Below are 15,928 nucleotides of genomic sequence, written 5' to 3'. Positions count from 1 at the left end.
TGTGTCGATTTTTTTCCAATTATTTATTCACTTGTAGGTGACAGAGGAAAAAATGAGTATTAAGGAGGGAGTCAGACTTGCTTTGTTTCAGGTTCTAGGTGAGTCTGTAAGACTGGGTTTTTCAGGTCTTCTCAAAACATAATTTTACTTGTAAATTGATCAAATTTGACCTAATAAATATTGATACAAACATGAGCTTCACAATGCTCCTTTAATCACATTTTTTCAACAGAACTGTGCTTAGATGAAGTATTTGCTGTGAGCAAAAGCTGTAATAAAACTTGGTAATCTGTTTCCTTGCACCAGGAAATGAGTGCTTTCAACCCTAACTCTGCACACATTACTATCTTATTATGTACCCTTAATGGTATAGTGCAAGTAACTTTGTCTGCAGGTATACTCGGTTGATCTGGCTCTCTCTTTTTCAGGTCCCTACAGTGTCCAAGGCCAAAGGGTTAAGGTGTACCAACCAGAGGATGAAAGTAGCTGGCTCTGTGGTGTTGTGACCTGTCAAGACCCCATCACTCGTCTTATGGAAGTGTCCGTGACTGAGGTGAAGGCCTGAAGCACCTCATTTGGGCTTCTAAAACATGAGTTCCCTGCATCACTTGGTGAACATACCATTCTCCACAAAATTTGAATTTTGCTGTCAGTTGGCTAGTGTCTCCTAAAGATGTGTAATCACATGGTACTTCATGGACAGGTCACTTTTCTTACCCCACAGGGCTTGTATTACAAAATATACAATGCACAATTCAGTTATGGGAGAATGTAGAGAGATGCTTGGCAAGGACAAAAATATTGTAGGAAAATTGTATTGTAGGAAGTGGTTGTAAAGGAGGAGAGGATATTGGTAGACAAGCAGAAGGTTACTTTTCCGTGATTGTCATATTGTGGCCACCAAATGCCATCTTTCTTGGCTTCTTCATCATACGACACCTTGGTATACACATTGCCTGAAACAGGTGAAGCATGAAGGAGGATGCTAGGTTGTAGGGGTCAAAATCTCAGTTTGAACCCATCTTTTTGATAGGTAGTCTTGGCTGAATAGGAATCCAGGCAGCAGTTCTTTGTTTCCACAAACTTCCAGTCAGCAGACCCAAGTGGTGGGTAGCATGGTGAATCATAGCTGTCTACAGCACTGACTGTTGTGTATTCTTTGTTATGAGGAGTGGTTTTTAAAAAAAAAAAAAAAAAAAAATCTCCCCATGATATCATTTGTATTCAGATTGAACTTTTTGGATTGTTTGGAGGCAGAGCTAGTTCTGGACAGGAACAGAATTTTCTTTGCTTGAACTTTAGCCAGTATGCCTTGCAGGAGGCATTTCAGGCCACTCCTCCATGTATCTCCTGACTGATGAACTCTACTAGAGAGACGGGGAGACTGTTTTTAGAAGAGATTCTTAATTGTTTCCGTGTAGGAGAGCAAGGTGACATTTTTAAATAAGGAAGTGATCATTTGGCTCAAGAAACAATCACTGGACATTGATGATTTAGTTGGGGATTGGCCCTGCTTTGAGCCGGGATTGGACTAGATGACCTCCTGAGGTACCTTCCAACCCTGATATTCTATGATTCTATGATATTGCTAATTATTGACTGATCTCTAATCTTTCTTTTTGTGGCGAAAGCTAATAGAGAATGGGTGGCATCAACTGACACATTGCCTTGCCAGTTTAGAAGGAAAGACAGAAAAGACAAAATTGGAAAGGAATGAATTCCAAGTGGAAGAAGGGGACTTAGTGGCAGAACAGTCTCCAGATGTGCTCAACAGGACTGATTAATGAATGGAGGCAGAAAAATGAGAACAGAGTAGGAACCAAGTTTGAGGGTTAGAGAAGTTGAGAAAGGGTAGTGAAACAGTTCAAAGGGTATAGTGAAAGCAGAGATGTTGACAAGTGAGGACAGGGAGAGAAGGAGGTGAGTGAGGGGCTGCACGCTGTCTTATGTTCATTGTTATCTCTTACCTGGTAATTTTACTGAATTTTTTTTTTCTTGTATTTTTGCTGCCCACCTCATAAAAATCAGACTGGTGAGATAAAGTCAGTGGATCCCCGACTGGTTCACGTAGTGATGGACAACTCTGCTCCACCAAATGAGGTACTGTATTGTGTCATGTCTTTGCATGTGTAATCAGGAGCTTTAGAAAATATCCTGGCGTCACTTGGGAGGAAACAACTTGAAGAGGAGTTCTGCTCACTGAGAGCATTTTGAGACGTCCACTGGAGCTGAGAGGAGGGTTTCCTATATGTATGTTGTGGATAATAAAATAGTCAGATTATCAACTTGGCTTCCTTTAAAAGTCCCTTTTCTTTCAACACAGGCTTGCTGTGAGTTTGAGTTTGGAATCTCTCTTACTGGAGAGAAAAGTAGACTATTGGTATCTAAGGGTTGTCTTGCTTCATTCTAAGGGGTTGCACTGTGAAGGAGGCTGTCCTGGTGATCATGGCCTCTGGTTTCAGGAAATGCCTCCTCTCTTTTCTTGCTTAGAAAGGGGTCCTGGCTTGTCCTTGTATGGCAGACTGTCTATAGCTTTGTGCTACAGCAATCTATCTCTACTCCTAACTACAATCCTCTTCTGAAATTTGGGGCTATTATTTCTGTGGATTGAAGGACAGGCTGCCTCCTGAAGGATGCTGGCAGAGTTGCCAGCTGTGCTGGACTGGAAGTTTTTTGCGTTAAAGGAAAATGATAGTGATAAATTTCAGTGATATAAATTGTTTCAAAATTCAGTTTTACTTCAAAATAATTACCCAGTAACCAGAATTTCCCATTGTGCTGATGTACCACCGTATGGCAACATAGCACAGTTAAGAAGTGAATGAGACTGGTTTGCTATGGAGGACCCTATTCTAATGCAAAAAAAAAAAGAGGCAAGTATGCATGCATGCAATTTTGTATATTAAAAACTTGCATTGCAGTATCTGTCAATAACTATTTCTGAGTTTAATGTAGTGTAACAAATCCATTATTCTAATAAATGAAATCTTTCCCTTTAAGAGATGGGAAGAGAGTGGACCTTCTGGTTCCTGCTTGACAGGTTGGAAGACTCTTTGCCTATAGTAATTACATAATTTTATTTATTCTAGGGAGGGGGCCTAAAGGCAGCTAAATCTTCGAAAGGGAAAAAGAAGAGAGAGAGTATGGAAGGAAAGGATGGACGAAGAAGGAAAAATGCTTCAGACTCTGGGTGTGATCCTGCAACAAAGAAGCTAAAAGAGAGGGGTGAAGTGGATAGTAATGGGAGTGATGGAGGTGAGGCAAGCAGGCCTCCTTGGAAAGGAGGCCCTGGGAGTGAAACAGGGCTGGATGCAAGGGCCAAGCAGCTGCCTCCTTTTGTTCCTCAGATTAATCGCAATATTCGCTTTGCCACTTACACCAAAGAGAATGGCCGAACTCTGGTGGTTCAGGATGAGCCAGTGGGTGGCAACACGACTGTACCCTTAACTCCTTTTTCTTCAGCTGCTAGTCAAGCACTGCTGGTTGGAGCTGGATGTAAAGAGGCAGGAAAATCACTGGAACAGGTTGGCCAAGGCATGGGGGCTTCTTCAGCAGCTGTTACTACAGCTGCTTTGACACCAACAACTGTTAGGATCTCGGACACTGGCATGTCAGCAGTTACTGGACAAGAGAAACAGAAAACCGGCTGGTCACAAGCTCAGGGAGAGGTGAGTTGCCTGCAGCCTAGAAGATTCAAAGTACAACTAGGAAACTTTGGAAATATATTTTCTAAAGTCACTTATTCTAATAAGTTCCCATCCGGGGATCTGTGTTTACAGGTAACTCTAAAATCTTTATAGTATTGGGGCATCTAACTCTCCTCTCCCTCCAGCTCCTCCCCCTCTGACATGTGGTATGATCAGTCCCTGTGGAGGTAAAGTTTCAATCCCTCTCATTTCCTCTTTTTGCCACTTACTGGTAGATGCTCCCATGGACAGTTTTTCTGCCCCACTACAAAGTCAGCTTAAAGCTGATAGAGCAAACTTTTTGCATTTTCTGACAGTGAAGCATGTCAGGTAGCAGCATGAACTTGGCTCATTTCTGTCATCTTTCTTTGTCCTTTTGTAAATACAGTCAATGATATAAAATGTGCAGTGTGTCTGAGTGAATTGTGCTGATTGAACCTTTAACTTTTGTAATCTTAACTGCTGCTATTGGAACCTTTTTTAAATTGTGCAACCTTCAAGTTACCTTAATACAAACTACTATATTTAATGTAATTAAGTTTGATATTCTCACATGGAAGATAATAAATAGCAAGATATGCTCTTAAATAGTAAAAGCAGCAAAGAGTCCTGTGACACCTTATAGACTAACAGATGTATTGGAGCATAAGCTTTCATGGGTGAATACCCACTTCGTTGGATGACATGCATCCGACGAAGTGTGTATTCATCCGACAAAGTGGGTATTCACCCACAAAAGCTTATGCTCCAATACGTCTGTTAATCTATAAGATGTCACAGGATTCTGCTGCTTTTACAGATCCAGACTAACATGGCTACCCCTCTGATTCTTAAATAGTAAGTACTGTACTCTGACAAACTATTGTTAGGATCTGCCTGAAGGTCAAAAGTTAAGAAACTGATAGACCTAGAAATATACTGGAGACTAAAAAGAAGATGCTTTTAGTTACAGAAGGTCTGCGTATTCAAGGAAGAAAAAAGTAAAAAGCAGGAGGGAAACTGGTTAAATAACAAGGCAGAAGATTTTATGTATCCTTTAAAAATGAAAATCCAACCCAAGAGAAACTAATAAAGTAGACACTGGCAGGTAAAATAAGAACATAAGAACAGCCATACTGGGTCAGACCAAAGGTCCATCTAGCCCTGTATCCTGTCTTCTGACAGTAGCCAATGCCAGGTGCCCCAGAGGGAATGAACAGAACAGGTAATCATCAAGTGATCCATTCTTTGTCTCCCATTCCCAGCTTCTGGCAAACAGAGGCTAGGGACAACATCCCTGCCCATACTGGCTAATAACTGTTGATGAATCTATCCTCCATGAATTTATCTAGTTCTTTTTTGAATCCTGTTATAGTCTTGGCCTTCACAGCATCCTCTGACAAGGAATTCCACAGGTTGATTGTGCGTTGTGAAAAAATGCTTCCTTTTGTTTGTTTTAATCCTGCTGCCTATTCATTTCATTTGGTGGCCCCTAGTTCTTGTGTTATGAGAAGGAGTAAATAACACTCCTTATTTACTTTCTCCACACCAGTCATGATTTTATAGACCTCTATCATATCTCCCCTTAGTTGTCTCTTTTCCAAGCTGAGAATGGTGACTATGAATAAATTTAAAGATTACTATGTAAATACTTGGAGAAATGAAGACAGGCAAGCGTGTTAGAAATAGTAAGCTTACTGAGTCACTAGTGGCTATACAACCACCACAGTGTAAAAAGAGATCATGTAATGTGATTAGACTGCATAAAGAGTAAATGTTTAATTTGCAGCAGTCTCCATCACATAGGATAATGAAGGTAGGAGGGAGAGAAATATCTTCCTCAGTTGTTGTTCTTCTGACTTTAATTTTTGCAAAGTAAAAAAAAAAAAAACTGCAGTAAATCCTCAGGGCTGTGGAATATTTATCAAAGAATTTAGAGGGAACTAAAGTCCAATGTAATGGAGCTACTAACAGATCATGTTTATTATGGGAGAGTGGCCGCCATTGTACTAGTCTCTAAAGGCACAAAGGGAGGTACTGATAATTATAGACGAATGAGATGTCACTCTGTCTCATTGGTCTATAATTATCAATATCTGAGGTGCTAATTGATCCAAGCATCTATATAAGTGGGCTTGGAAGGTTTAGATTTTATTGGTAAATGTCAGTAAATGTTAATTTTTACTCACACTCACACTCACACACTCCCATTGATAGGCAAAGTAAGAAACTTTACTCGAGAACTTATTAGAGTTTGAGTTAAGGATATTTACTTTGTGTATTTTAACCTGACGTTGACAATTTGTGTTTTAATGGCTATAAACCTTTTTAAATCTCAACATCTATTGTAATTAAATAATTATCCCCCATATTGTCCAGCATCCCCATAATTTTGCCCAACCGTAAAATTTTAAATATATTTTAAACTTTTTTTATTTTTATCTAAGTTATTAGCCATTAAAATTATTAAATAAAAATTGAATTCTACCACGCCTAAATATAAGCAGAAAATGCAAGGCACGAGTAAGCCCATATTCTGTAAGGGCAAGTCATTCCTCTGTAGCCTATTAACATTCTTTAGAAAAGACTAGTAAAACAAGTGTGCAAAGGAATTGATTTTTTTTTTTTTTTAAATTCTCAGAACAGGCTAATAGAAGAGCCCATTAAAGAAATATGATTACTTTGTGTTGAGTTCATATTGTAATGAATTAAATTGCTGGAGATAGTAAACTAGGAGGAACTATAAATGGTCACAAAGACAAATTACACTCAGACATGAAGAGATTTGAAATATGACATAAGAGAGATTCAGTTTGGGGAAATGAAGCTAATACACCTAGGAAAAGATAATCTCAAGCATCCTACTCTTGGAGTGTGACTTCTGGGAGGCAGTAATGTAGAAAGCGTGTGAAGGTTGATCATGACCAGCAAATTAAACATAGGTTTGTAGTGTGATGTGTTTACAAAAAAAGCTTATGGGCTATTGGGCTGCATATGCAGAGGTTTTATGAAGCAGAGAGGCAACTGTTCCACTTTATTTGGCTCTGGGGTACCTGCACCTAGAACACTGCATGCAGTTCTGTGTACAGTGTTTATGGCAAGATTGTCAAATGGGGAGTTTAGAGAAAAACACAAAAATGATCATCAGGATGCAGGACTGACTCATAAGAAAATCCTGAGATCTAAATATGTATAGCTTGATTGAGTGATGGAACAAAGGAACTTGGATACCACAATGATGCATGCAGTAGAAGAACCAGATAGTTATAGAAGCCCATAAATATATGAAGGGTATAAAAAACAAATTGGGTATATAAGAATGGCCCTCCTGGGTCAGTCTAATGGCCCATCTAGCCCAGAATCCTGTCTTCCAACAGTGGCCAGTGCCAAATGCTTCAGAAGCAATGAACAGAACAGGTAGTTTGAGTGATCCCTCCCCTGTCCTCTAGTCCCAGCTTCTGGCAGTCAGAGGCTTAAGGACACCCAGAACATGGGGTTGCATCCATGACCATCTTGACCAATGGTCATTTATGGACCTATCCTCCATGAATTTATGGTGGTTTTTTTTTAAACCCAATTATACTTTTGGCCTTCGCAACATCTCCTGGCAATGAATTCCACAGGTTGACTGTGCATTGTGTGACGTACTTCTTTATGACAGGTTTCAGAAGAGCAGTCGTGTTAGTCTGTATCTGCAAAAAGAAAACTAGTACTTGTGGCCCCCTAGAGACTAACAAATTTATCTGAGCATAAGCTTTCATGAGCTACAGCTCACTTCATCAGATGCATTCAGTGGAAAATACAGTGGGGAGATTTATATACATAAAGAACATGAAACAATGGTTGTGACCATATGCACTGTAACGAGACTGATCATGTAAGGTGAGCTTTTACCAGCAGGAGAGTGGCGGGGGGAAACCTCTTGTAGCGAAAATCAAGGTGGGCCATTTCCAGCAGTTGACAAGAACATCTGAGGAACAGTTGGGGGGTGGGGAGGGGAATTAAACATGGGGAAATAGTTTTACTTTGTGTAATGACCCATCCACTCCCAGTCTTTATTCAAGCCTAAGTTAATTGTATCCAGTTTGCAAGTTAATTCCAATTCAGCAGTCTCTCATTGGAGTCTGTTTTTCAAGGTTTTTTTGTTGTAATATTGTGACTTTTAGGTCTGTAATCAAGTGATCAGGGAGATTGAAGTGTTCTCTGACTGGTTTTTGAATGTTATAATTCTTGACGTCTGATTTGTGTCCATTTATTCTTTTACATAGAGACTGTCTGGTGTGGCCAATGTACATGGCAGAGGGGCATTGCTGGCACACGATGGCATATATCACATTGGTAGATGTGCAGGTGAACAAGCCTCTGATAGCGTGGCTGATGTGATTAGGTCCTATGATGTCCCCCGAATAGATATGTGGATAGAGTTGGCAACGGGCTTTGTTGCAAGGATAGGTTCCTGGGTTAGTGACTCTGTTGTGTGGTGTGTGGTTGCTGGTGAGTATTTGCTTCAGGTTGGGGGGCTGTCTGTAAGCAAGGACTGGCCTGTCTCCCAAGATCTGTGAGAGTGATGGGTCATCCTACAGGATAGGTTGTAGATCCTTGATGATGCGTTGGAGAGGTTTTAGTTGGGGGCTGAACGTGATGGCTAGTTGGCGTTCTGTTAAACTTCCTTATGTTTGTTTTAAACCTGCTGCCTGTTAATTTCTTTGGGTGACTCATGACTCCTGTGGTATGTGAAAGGTAAAGAATGTGAAAGGGATACAAGTAGGAGTAAGACAGTGAAAAAGAGAGAATCTAGGCTAATGGTCAGCAAAAGCTTCCTAACAATGGGAGGAATCGGGCTGTGGAATAGCCTACCTAGGAAAGTGGTGGAAACCTCAGTGCTTGGGACTTAAATAAAATTTAAAAATAAATTGATCAAAGTGGTGTTGTAAGGAATTATCCTCCATTTGGTTGGAGATGAACTGAATTATCCAATATGAGGTGGGGATAAGCATGCTGTTTTTTTTAGGTATGATTCTTGTTAGGAAGATGCAGTTTCTCAAGACAACTGAAGACGATTAAAAGGTTACGTAACTCTGAAAAAAGAATAATGACTTAAAAAGCATAGCAAAGGTCAATTGAGTACTTGCTTTCCCATAATACATAAAAATGTAGTGAAGATTAAAGATAAATTTAAGATGATGACAAATACCTGTTCCATAATGCATAGTCTAAGACATTTACTATTGCAAGATACTGGGTAAAAAATGATTCTTAAGACACTTGCACTCTGGTTACATTTAGCTAGGATAGAATTAGAGGCTATACATTCTTGCATTGAAACGCATAAATGGATGACTATCTGAGAGCTAGGTGCAATATTGTACCATGAGGAGATATTTCTCAACTAGGTTCATTATGGTGATTTCAGGTTTTCCTCTGAAATATCTAGCATTGGCTGTTCTTGGAGATAAGATTCCAGATTAGGTAGACCATTCATATATCAGTTCTGTGTTCCATAGTGTGACAAGGCATTAATAAAACTTGACTGGTCTTCCCACCCTTAATTTGTAATTGCCATGAGCTGGCTAGTTACAGCTGCAGGGGTGGGGGGCAGTGGTGGAGGGAAATTCCTGTTCTGTATTACTTTAGTAGACGTTCCTAAATTTTAAGTTTAGAGAAAGCTGTGTTGGTGCAAGTAGTAATTTCTGCTGTGACTTCCCATGGCAGGTATGTGAGAAGCGTATGAAGGATTTGATTGTGTAATTAGTAGCAATGGGCAAAGTTCTGGTGGTTTAGCTACTCAATCATCTTTTTAGAGAAAATCATTTTGTTAGTTAACTCTCTCTTCAATTTTGTTTCAGAATTCCCGAAATTCACTTCTGACCTCTTCTGGATTTGGAGCATCTCTCCCAACTACATCCCAGCCTTTGGGATTTGGGGATGGAAGAAGCCAGTCAAATGGAGTATTGTCTCCAGCAAACAAGCCTGTTGGGTTTCCATTTGGCTGTAGCACTGGGCAAGAGACTCAGAAAGACTCTGATCTGTCAAAAAACTTGTTTTTTCAGTGCATGTCCCAGAATCTGCCTTCCAGTAACTATTTCACGGTCATCTCAGAGAGTTTGGCTGAAGAGCCCTCTAGTCGGGACTCATTCAAGCAGAGTGTGGACAGTCTGGGCTCTGGGATCTGTAAAAGTAAATCTCCTCTTGCAGCAGACACTAAACCTGCAGCCCCATCTGGCAGTTCTGTGGACCGGAAGCTGCCGTTGGAGTCTATGCCCACCCTTACTCCAGCCTTTTCACGAAGCCTCTTGAATACTCGACCTGCAGATAATCATGAAAACCTATTTTTACAGCCCCCAAAACTGTCCCGAGAGGAGCCCTCCAATCCTTTCCTGGCATTTGCTGAGAAAGCAGAACTCAGTCCTTTCAGCAGCTTTGCCTCTTCATCTCAGACCATATCTATACCCCCTTCAGCTATGGGTCTAAAGGCTGCTTCTAGCTGGCCAGAATCACACACCTCAACAGACTCTTCTTCTCTAGCTAAGAAGAAAACCTTGTTTATAACAACAGATTCCTCCAAGATAGTTTCTAATGCTCCTAGTTCAGCTGCTGTTGCTGGTGTTCAGAGCCCATCCACTGTGGGGAATGGCCGTTCCAGCTCACCCACTGGTAGCCTGACGCAGCCTATTGAGATGCCCACACTCTCCTCCAGCCCAACAGAAGAAAAGCCATCTGTTGGGCCTGGGCAGCAAGACAATCCTCTCCTGAAAACTTTTTCTAATGTGTTTGGCAGGCACCCGCCTGGCTTTTTCTCTTCACAGGCAGAGTTTGCACAGGAGAACAAAGCTCCCTTTGAAGCTGTGAAAAGGTTCTCTTTAGACGAGCGGAGCATGACATCCAGACAGGACTCAGATTCTAGTACCAACAGTGACCTGTCAGACTTGAGTGATTCTGAGGAGCAGCTGCAGGCCAAGGCTTGTCTAAAGGGAATCCCGGAGCACCTGATTGGCAAGCTCTGCCCCAGTGGAGAGCGGAATGCTGAACTGCTGCTGGGAAAAGGGAAAGGGAAGCAGGCCCCAAAGGGCCGGCCTCGCACAGCTCCCCTGAAAGGTGAAGCGTTCAGGGCAGGGCAGGAATATGTGAGAACATGAAGGGATGGGACACTTTTTTTTTTGTTTTTTGTTTTTTTTTTCACTGCACATTTTCTGTATGGCAAACCTTGTGATTTTTTTCACTCTGGTATAAATCCTGCATCACTAACATGGGCACAAAATATTAGTAGTGAAAAAAAGCTTGGAGTTTTTAAAGGATGTGGTGGTTGATGTAAGAATATCTGCGGGTACCTTCGCTAGGGAAAAATGGACAAGCTTTGAAAGTTCAGGACACAGTTAACAGGGGTATGCTTCAGAATTAAAGATAACCATTAACAGACTTTCCCATTGGCATGTTATTCCACAACTGTCTATTAAGGTAGATTTACACTTTTTTTTTTTTTTTTGAAGCATATGGTACTATCCAGTGCTCTGAGAAGAGTAAAGTGTTGGAATTGCTTGTAGATGCATTTAGCTAATTTTTCAGCATTTTGAGTGGATACATTGTTCAGCCAAATTGTTTTTCACATTCTGCATTATTTCTTTCTAAAATACCCATCACTAAAGTGGTGTGGCATGTTTGGGAAGCCTGTTGTAGGCAAAAGTTTCTATCAAAACTAGGGGGAGCAGTCTGCTGTTCAAGGGGTAACCCTGGGTTAATTACTCTGAAGGAATGCACTTTTCAGAGAGGATCTTGGACAATATGCTTCTTGGAGTTGACCATTTGCTGTTGTAGTTTGACTGATGGGTTCTCATTTTTCCTCTTTAATACAGTTGGTCAATCTGTGCTGAAAGACATGAGTAAGGTGAGGAAACTGAAGCAGTCAGGAGAGCCGTTCCTCCAGGATGGATCTTGCATCAATGTAGCTCCTCATCTGCACAAGTGTCGGGAGTGTCGTCTGGAGCGGTACCGCAAGTTTAAGGAGCAGGAGCAGGATGACTCAACTGTGGCCTGTCGCTTCTTCCATTTTCGGAGGTGCTGAATCTTTATCTGCTTCATATGTAATGTTTATGCAGCACTTCAAGTTTATGAAGTGCTAAATATTTTGTTCTTGGACTTTTTAACTTGCCTGGGTAGTCTAATGAAGGTTTTGACTATTCCCAAAAACTGTCACCTGGCTGGGGTTCTATCATTGTCCTGCAAGGAGAACAGCTGCCATTGCTGTTATCCCGCTTCAGCTAACTCAAAATCTACAGCTGTATGACACTAACTGGATGGCTTCATGCCAGGTCTGAGGATACTGAATTTGTTTCCAAAGCTCAGTAAAATTTCACTGCTGGATAGTAAGATCCTGTACTGAAATAACTATTCTTTTCCAGCTTTCTTTAATGAGTTTGGGACAGAGTTACGATTTTTAGCCTCGCTAACAACTAATTGAATGTTGCCAGTTCAAAGCTAATGTTGGAGAAAATATGTAACTGGCCTTAAGAGTAGCTCTGTGTGTCTCCATGGTACACCAACCACTTCCCCAGTTCCTTAATGGGTTGTATCTCTTGATCTCCTTAACCAGGCCCTCCTGACTGTGTGCTTGCATGCTTTGAAGAAAGATAAGCAGCTAATTTTTAGAGAAATAAAAAGCAGTGACTCCGATGCACAGTATATTACTACAAAATCATCATCTCACGTACATTCCACGTGCACCATTATCCGAGCTTTTTCCTTCTGTGGTATCCTTCAGGCCGGCTCAAACACCCTCTGGTGCCACATGCTCATGCGCCAGTATAAGAGGTGCCGCCATCATGCACCCTCTCACTTTCTTTTTACTGCCCTTGACGGTTGCTGGAATGACCCCTCTTGCTTCGGCAAGACTTCTTTTCAGTGGTTTTTGGACTCTTAGTTTGTTAGTTCAAGTACAGTTTTAGTGCATATAGATATTGTAGTTAGCATAAATTGATGATCCCTATCGTTGAGGGACTCTTTTCACTCCAAGGGCCGGGCATGACCTGGTCCCAGGGCTTCAAACCATGTGCCTCCTGCAGCAAACCTATGCCCATGAGTGACCCACACTCTCTAGCTGCTTGAAATGCTTGAGAGAAAATCATGTGAGGGTCAAGTGCCAGTTTTGTCAGGACTTCTGGACTGCACACAAAAAAAGAAATTGAGAAATAAGACTGAAGGCTATCCTAATGGAAGCCGCTCTTGGACAGGCCTCAGAGCCAAGCCACTTTGATTTGACACTGAGCACTTCAGCCCTCACTGTGAAGTGCTTCTCTGGCACTGTGCTCTTCTCAGCACTGTTAATCTCCAGTGCCAAGGAAGAAGCATAAAAAGCAGCAGAGGGCTTATTGGGCAGAAGGACAAGCATGGCCAAGGCAGCAGAGTTTGACCTGCATCAGGCAACTCTTCCACGCCCGGTCCCATGGTGGCATTGTTAACTATGCCCACAACATAGAGTCCAGTGCGGGACCCTCCGCTGACAGCTGGAAGCCACTGTGGTGTCAGCAGTCTGATGGTTCCATTGATCCCTGAGGCCTTTGCAGCAGCCAGGGACTTACTTTTGCTCCTGATTCCCCCAACTCTGATGGGACAGCTGCCGGCCCCAATGTCCATGAGCAAGATGGAGCATGGATCTTGGCGCTTATTCCTGGGACTGAATGCCCTGGGACCTTCTAGGGGCAAGCTGACCCTGATACTGTCATCACAACCGTCTCCAGTCCTCGATTCCCTGGGATTGAATGGAGGCAGAGAGGGGGTACTACTCCACTGTGGTCACTGAGGGAGGACTTCTGAGTCCGAAGGGGAGCCCTACGTTGTCCCTGGTTGTGTCAGCAGCCAATGACGGGCAGCGGGGCCAGATGAGTGCTACCCCCAAACAAAAGGATGCAATAAAACTAGAGCTGTTCGGGCGAAAAATGTATTCAATGGGTAGCCTACAACTGCGTATCTGGAAATATGACTACAATCTGAAATTCCTTAGCCAAGTTTAAAGACACTCTGCTGCAGGACTCAAGGCAGAAATTCTCTGCCCTTTTGGAGGAAGGTAAGAATGTGGCTGAGACCTCTCTCCAGGCAGCTCTGGATGCAGCTGACCCAGCAATGGACAACGACTTCTGCTGTCAACATGAGGCAATGCTCTTGGCTCCAGTCCTCAAACTTCTTCACGGGGTCCAAGAGTCCACCCAGGATCTCCCCTTTGAAGATTCCTCTTTATTCTCAGAGCAGACAGACACGAGACTTCATGGCCTGAAGGACTCAAGGGCCACTCTCAGGTCCCGGGGCCTCTATACTCCATCGGCTTCCAAGAAGCACTTCAGGCCCCAACAGCCACCACATTTCTCGGCTCCACCTCCGAGACAAGAATCCTATAAAAGGAATGGGAGAGGTTAGAAGTAGCATCAACAGCTTCCCTCAACCTCCCAGCAGGGGTCACATAGGTACTCCCGAGTGGGCCCAAGCAGGCCTTTTGAAGGTGCACCTGAGGGTGATATACCAGTTCCTGCTTCAGATCCTGTCTGCCCTTTGTTTTTTGGACTGTCTATCCAACTTAGGCCCAGTGTGGTCTTGCATAACATCAGACTGCTGGGTGCTAAGTACAGTGACAATCAGCTATACCTTTCAGTTTACATCCACCCCTCCCTCCTACCCTCCATTCCTGTCCCTCTTCAGGGACCCTTCTCACAAGCAACTCCTTGCCCAGGAGGTGTAGTCCCTCCTGTCGATGGGGGCCATGGAGAAGGTTCCTCAAGACTTGAGAGGAAGGAGTTTTACTCCTGATATTTCCTGATCCCAAAGGTCAAGGGGAGCTTTGGCCCATTTTGGACCTGTCACATCAATAGGTATCTCAAGAAACTGAGGTTCCGCATGGTGTCCCAGGCCTCCATCATTCCTTCCCTGGATTCAGGGTACTGGTATGCCTCTCTTGATTTAAAGAGTGCCTACTTTCACATTTGTATCTTCTGTGGCCACAGATGATTTCTCAGTTTTATTGTAAACCAATGCCATTACCATTTCACTGCTCTCCCATTCGGTCATCTTCTGAGTGCTGGGTCTTTTGATAAATGAGCAAACGTCAATTCTTTGTTCCAGTTCAGAGAAGAGAGTTTACTGGGGCAGTGCTCGACTCAACCTAAGCCAGAGCCTTCCTTCTGCAGACCCAATTCCAGACTGTCGGATCTTATATCCAAAGTCATTGTCTCGATGGGTGACATCCCTCACCTCCTAGGCAGAGGCGTGGCTAGGCAGCTCTGGTTCTTGGCCAATGGGAGTCGTGGAACCGGTGCTTGGGGCGGAGGCAGCATACAAATCTGCTTGGCCACGCCTCTTCCTAGGACCTGAGGGAGGGGGATGTTGCCACTTCCAGGGAGGCACGGAGCCAAGTAGAGAGCCTGCCAGCTCCGCCACGCCACCAACCCTCTTCACACTCCCAGCACCAGCGGGGGTCTAGGGCTGCTGGCACCCATGGCGCACCCAGGCTAACTCCCCCTCCCCCAGCCCTTCTGGGCCACCCCCATCCCCAGATTTAGTCAGAGGTATGTAGTACAAGTCATGGACAGATTATGGGCTGTGAATTTTTGTTTACTGCTCGTGGCCTGTCCATGACTTTTGCTAAAAATACCCCTGACTAAGGCTATGTTTTAGTCATCCTGGATCACAAGCTAAATATGAGTCAACAGTGTAACGCTGTTGCAAAAAAAAGAAAACATAATACTGGGATGTATTAGCAGGAGTTTTGTAAGCAAGACATGAGAAGTAATTCTTCTGCTCTACTCCATGCTGATAAGACCTCAACAAGAGTATTGTGTCCAGTTCTGGATGCAACATTTCAGGAAAGATGTGGACAAATTAGAGAGAGTCCAGAGAAGAGCAACAAAAATGATTAAAGGTTGAGAAAACATGACCTATGAGGGAAGATTGAAAAAAATGGGTTTGTTTAGTCTAAAGAAGAGAAGACAGAGGGGGACAGAAAAGTTTTCAAGTACATAAAAGGTTGTTACAAGAAGGAGAGAAAAAAATTGTTCTCTAACGTCTGAGGATAGGACAAGAAGCAATGGGCTTATATTGCAGTAAGGGTGGTTTAGGTTGGACATTAGGAAAAACTTCCTATCAGGGTGGTTGAGCTCTGGAATAAAAGTACCCAGAGAGGTTGTGGAATCTCATCATTGGAGATTTTTAAGAGCAGGTTAGACAAACATCTGTCAGGGATGGTCTAGATAATGCTTGTTCCTGCCATGAGTGCAGGGGACTGT

General features: G+C 42.8%; 1 protein-coding gene across 5 annotated transcripts in view; it reads left to right on the top strand.

The window, feature by feature from the left end:
• KDM3B (lysine demethylase 3B) overlaps positions 1 to 15,928 on the top strand; it is a 129,990-nt gene that overhangs the window by 60,579 nt on the left and 53,483 nt on the right. For all 5 annotated transcript variants that reach the window (XM_043520378.1, XM_038413883.2, XM_043520377.1 and 2 more), the window contains exons 5-9: positions 429 to 553; positions 2,029 to 2,100; positions 3,090 to 3,668; positions 9,512 to 10,760; positions 11,516 to 11,717. In XM_043520378.1, coding sequence (XP_043376313.1) covers positions 429 to 553; positions 2,029 to 2,100; positions 3,090 to 3,668; positions 9,512 to 10,760; positions 11,516 to 11,717 — 2,227 coding nt within the window. The remainder of the gene's footprint in view (positions 1 to 428; positions 554 to 2,028; positions 2,101 to 3,089; positions 3,669 to 9,511; positions 10,761 to 11,515; positions 11,718 to 15,928) is intronic.

Source organism: Dermochelys coriacea, chromosome 8 (genome assembly GCF_009764565.3).
Source record: "Dermochelys coriacea isolate rDerCor1 chromosome 8, rDerCor1.pri.v4, whole genome shotgun sequence".
Lineage (NCBI taxonomy): Eukaryota > Metazoa > Chordata > Testudines > Dermochelyidae > Dermochelys > Dermochelys coriacea.
The sequence above is the reverse complement of the archived record's forward strand: the minus strand, read 5'-3'. Positions and strand labels throughout refer to the sequence as shown.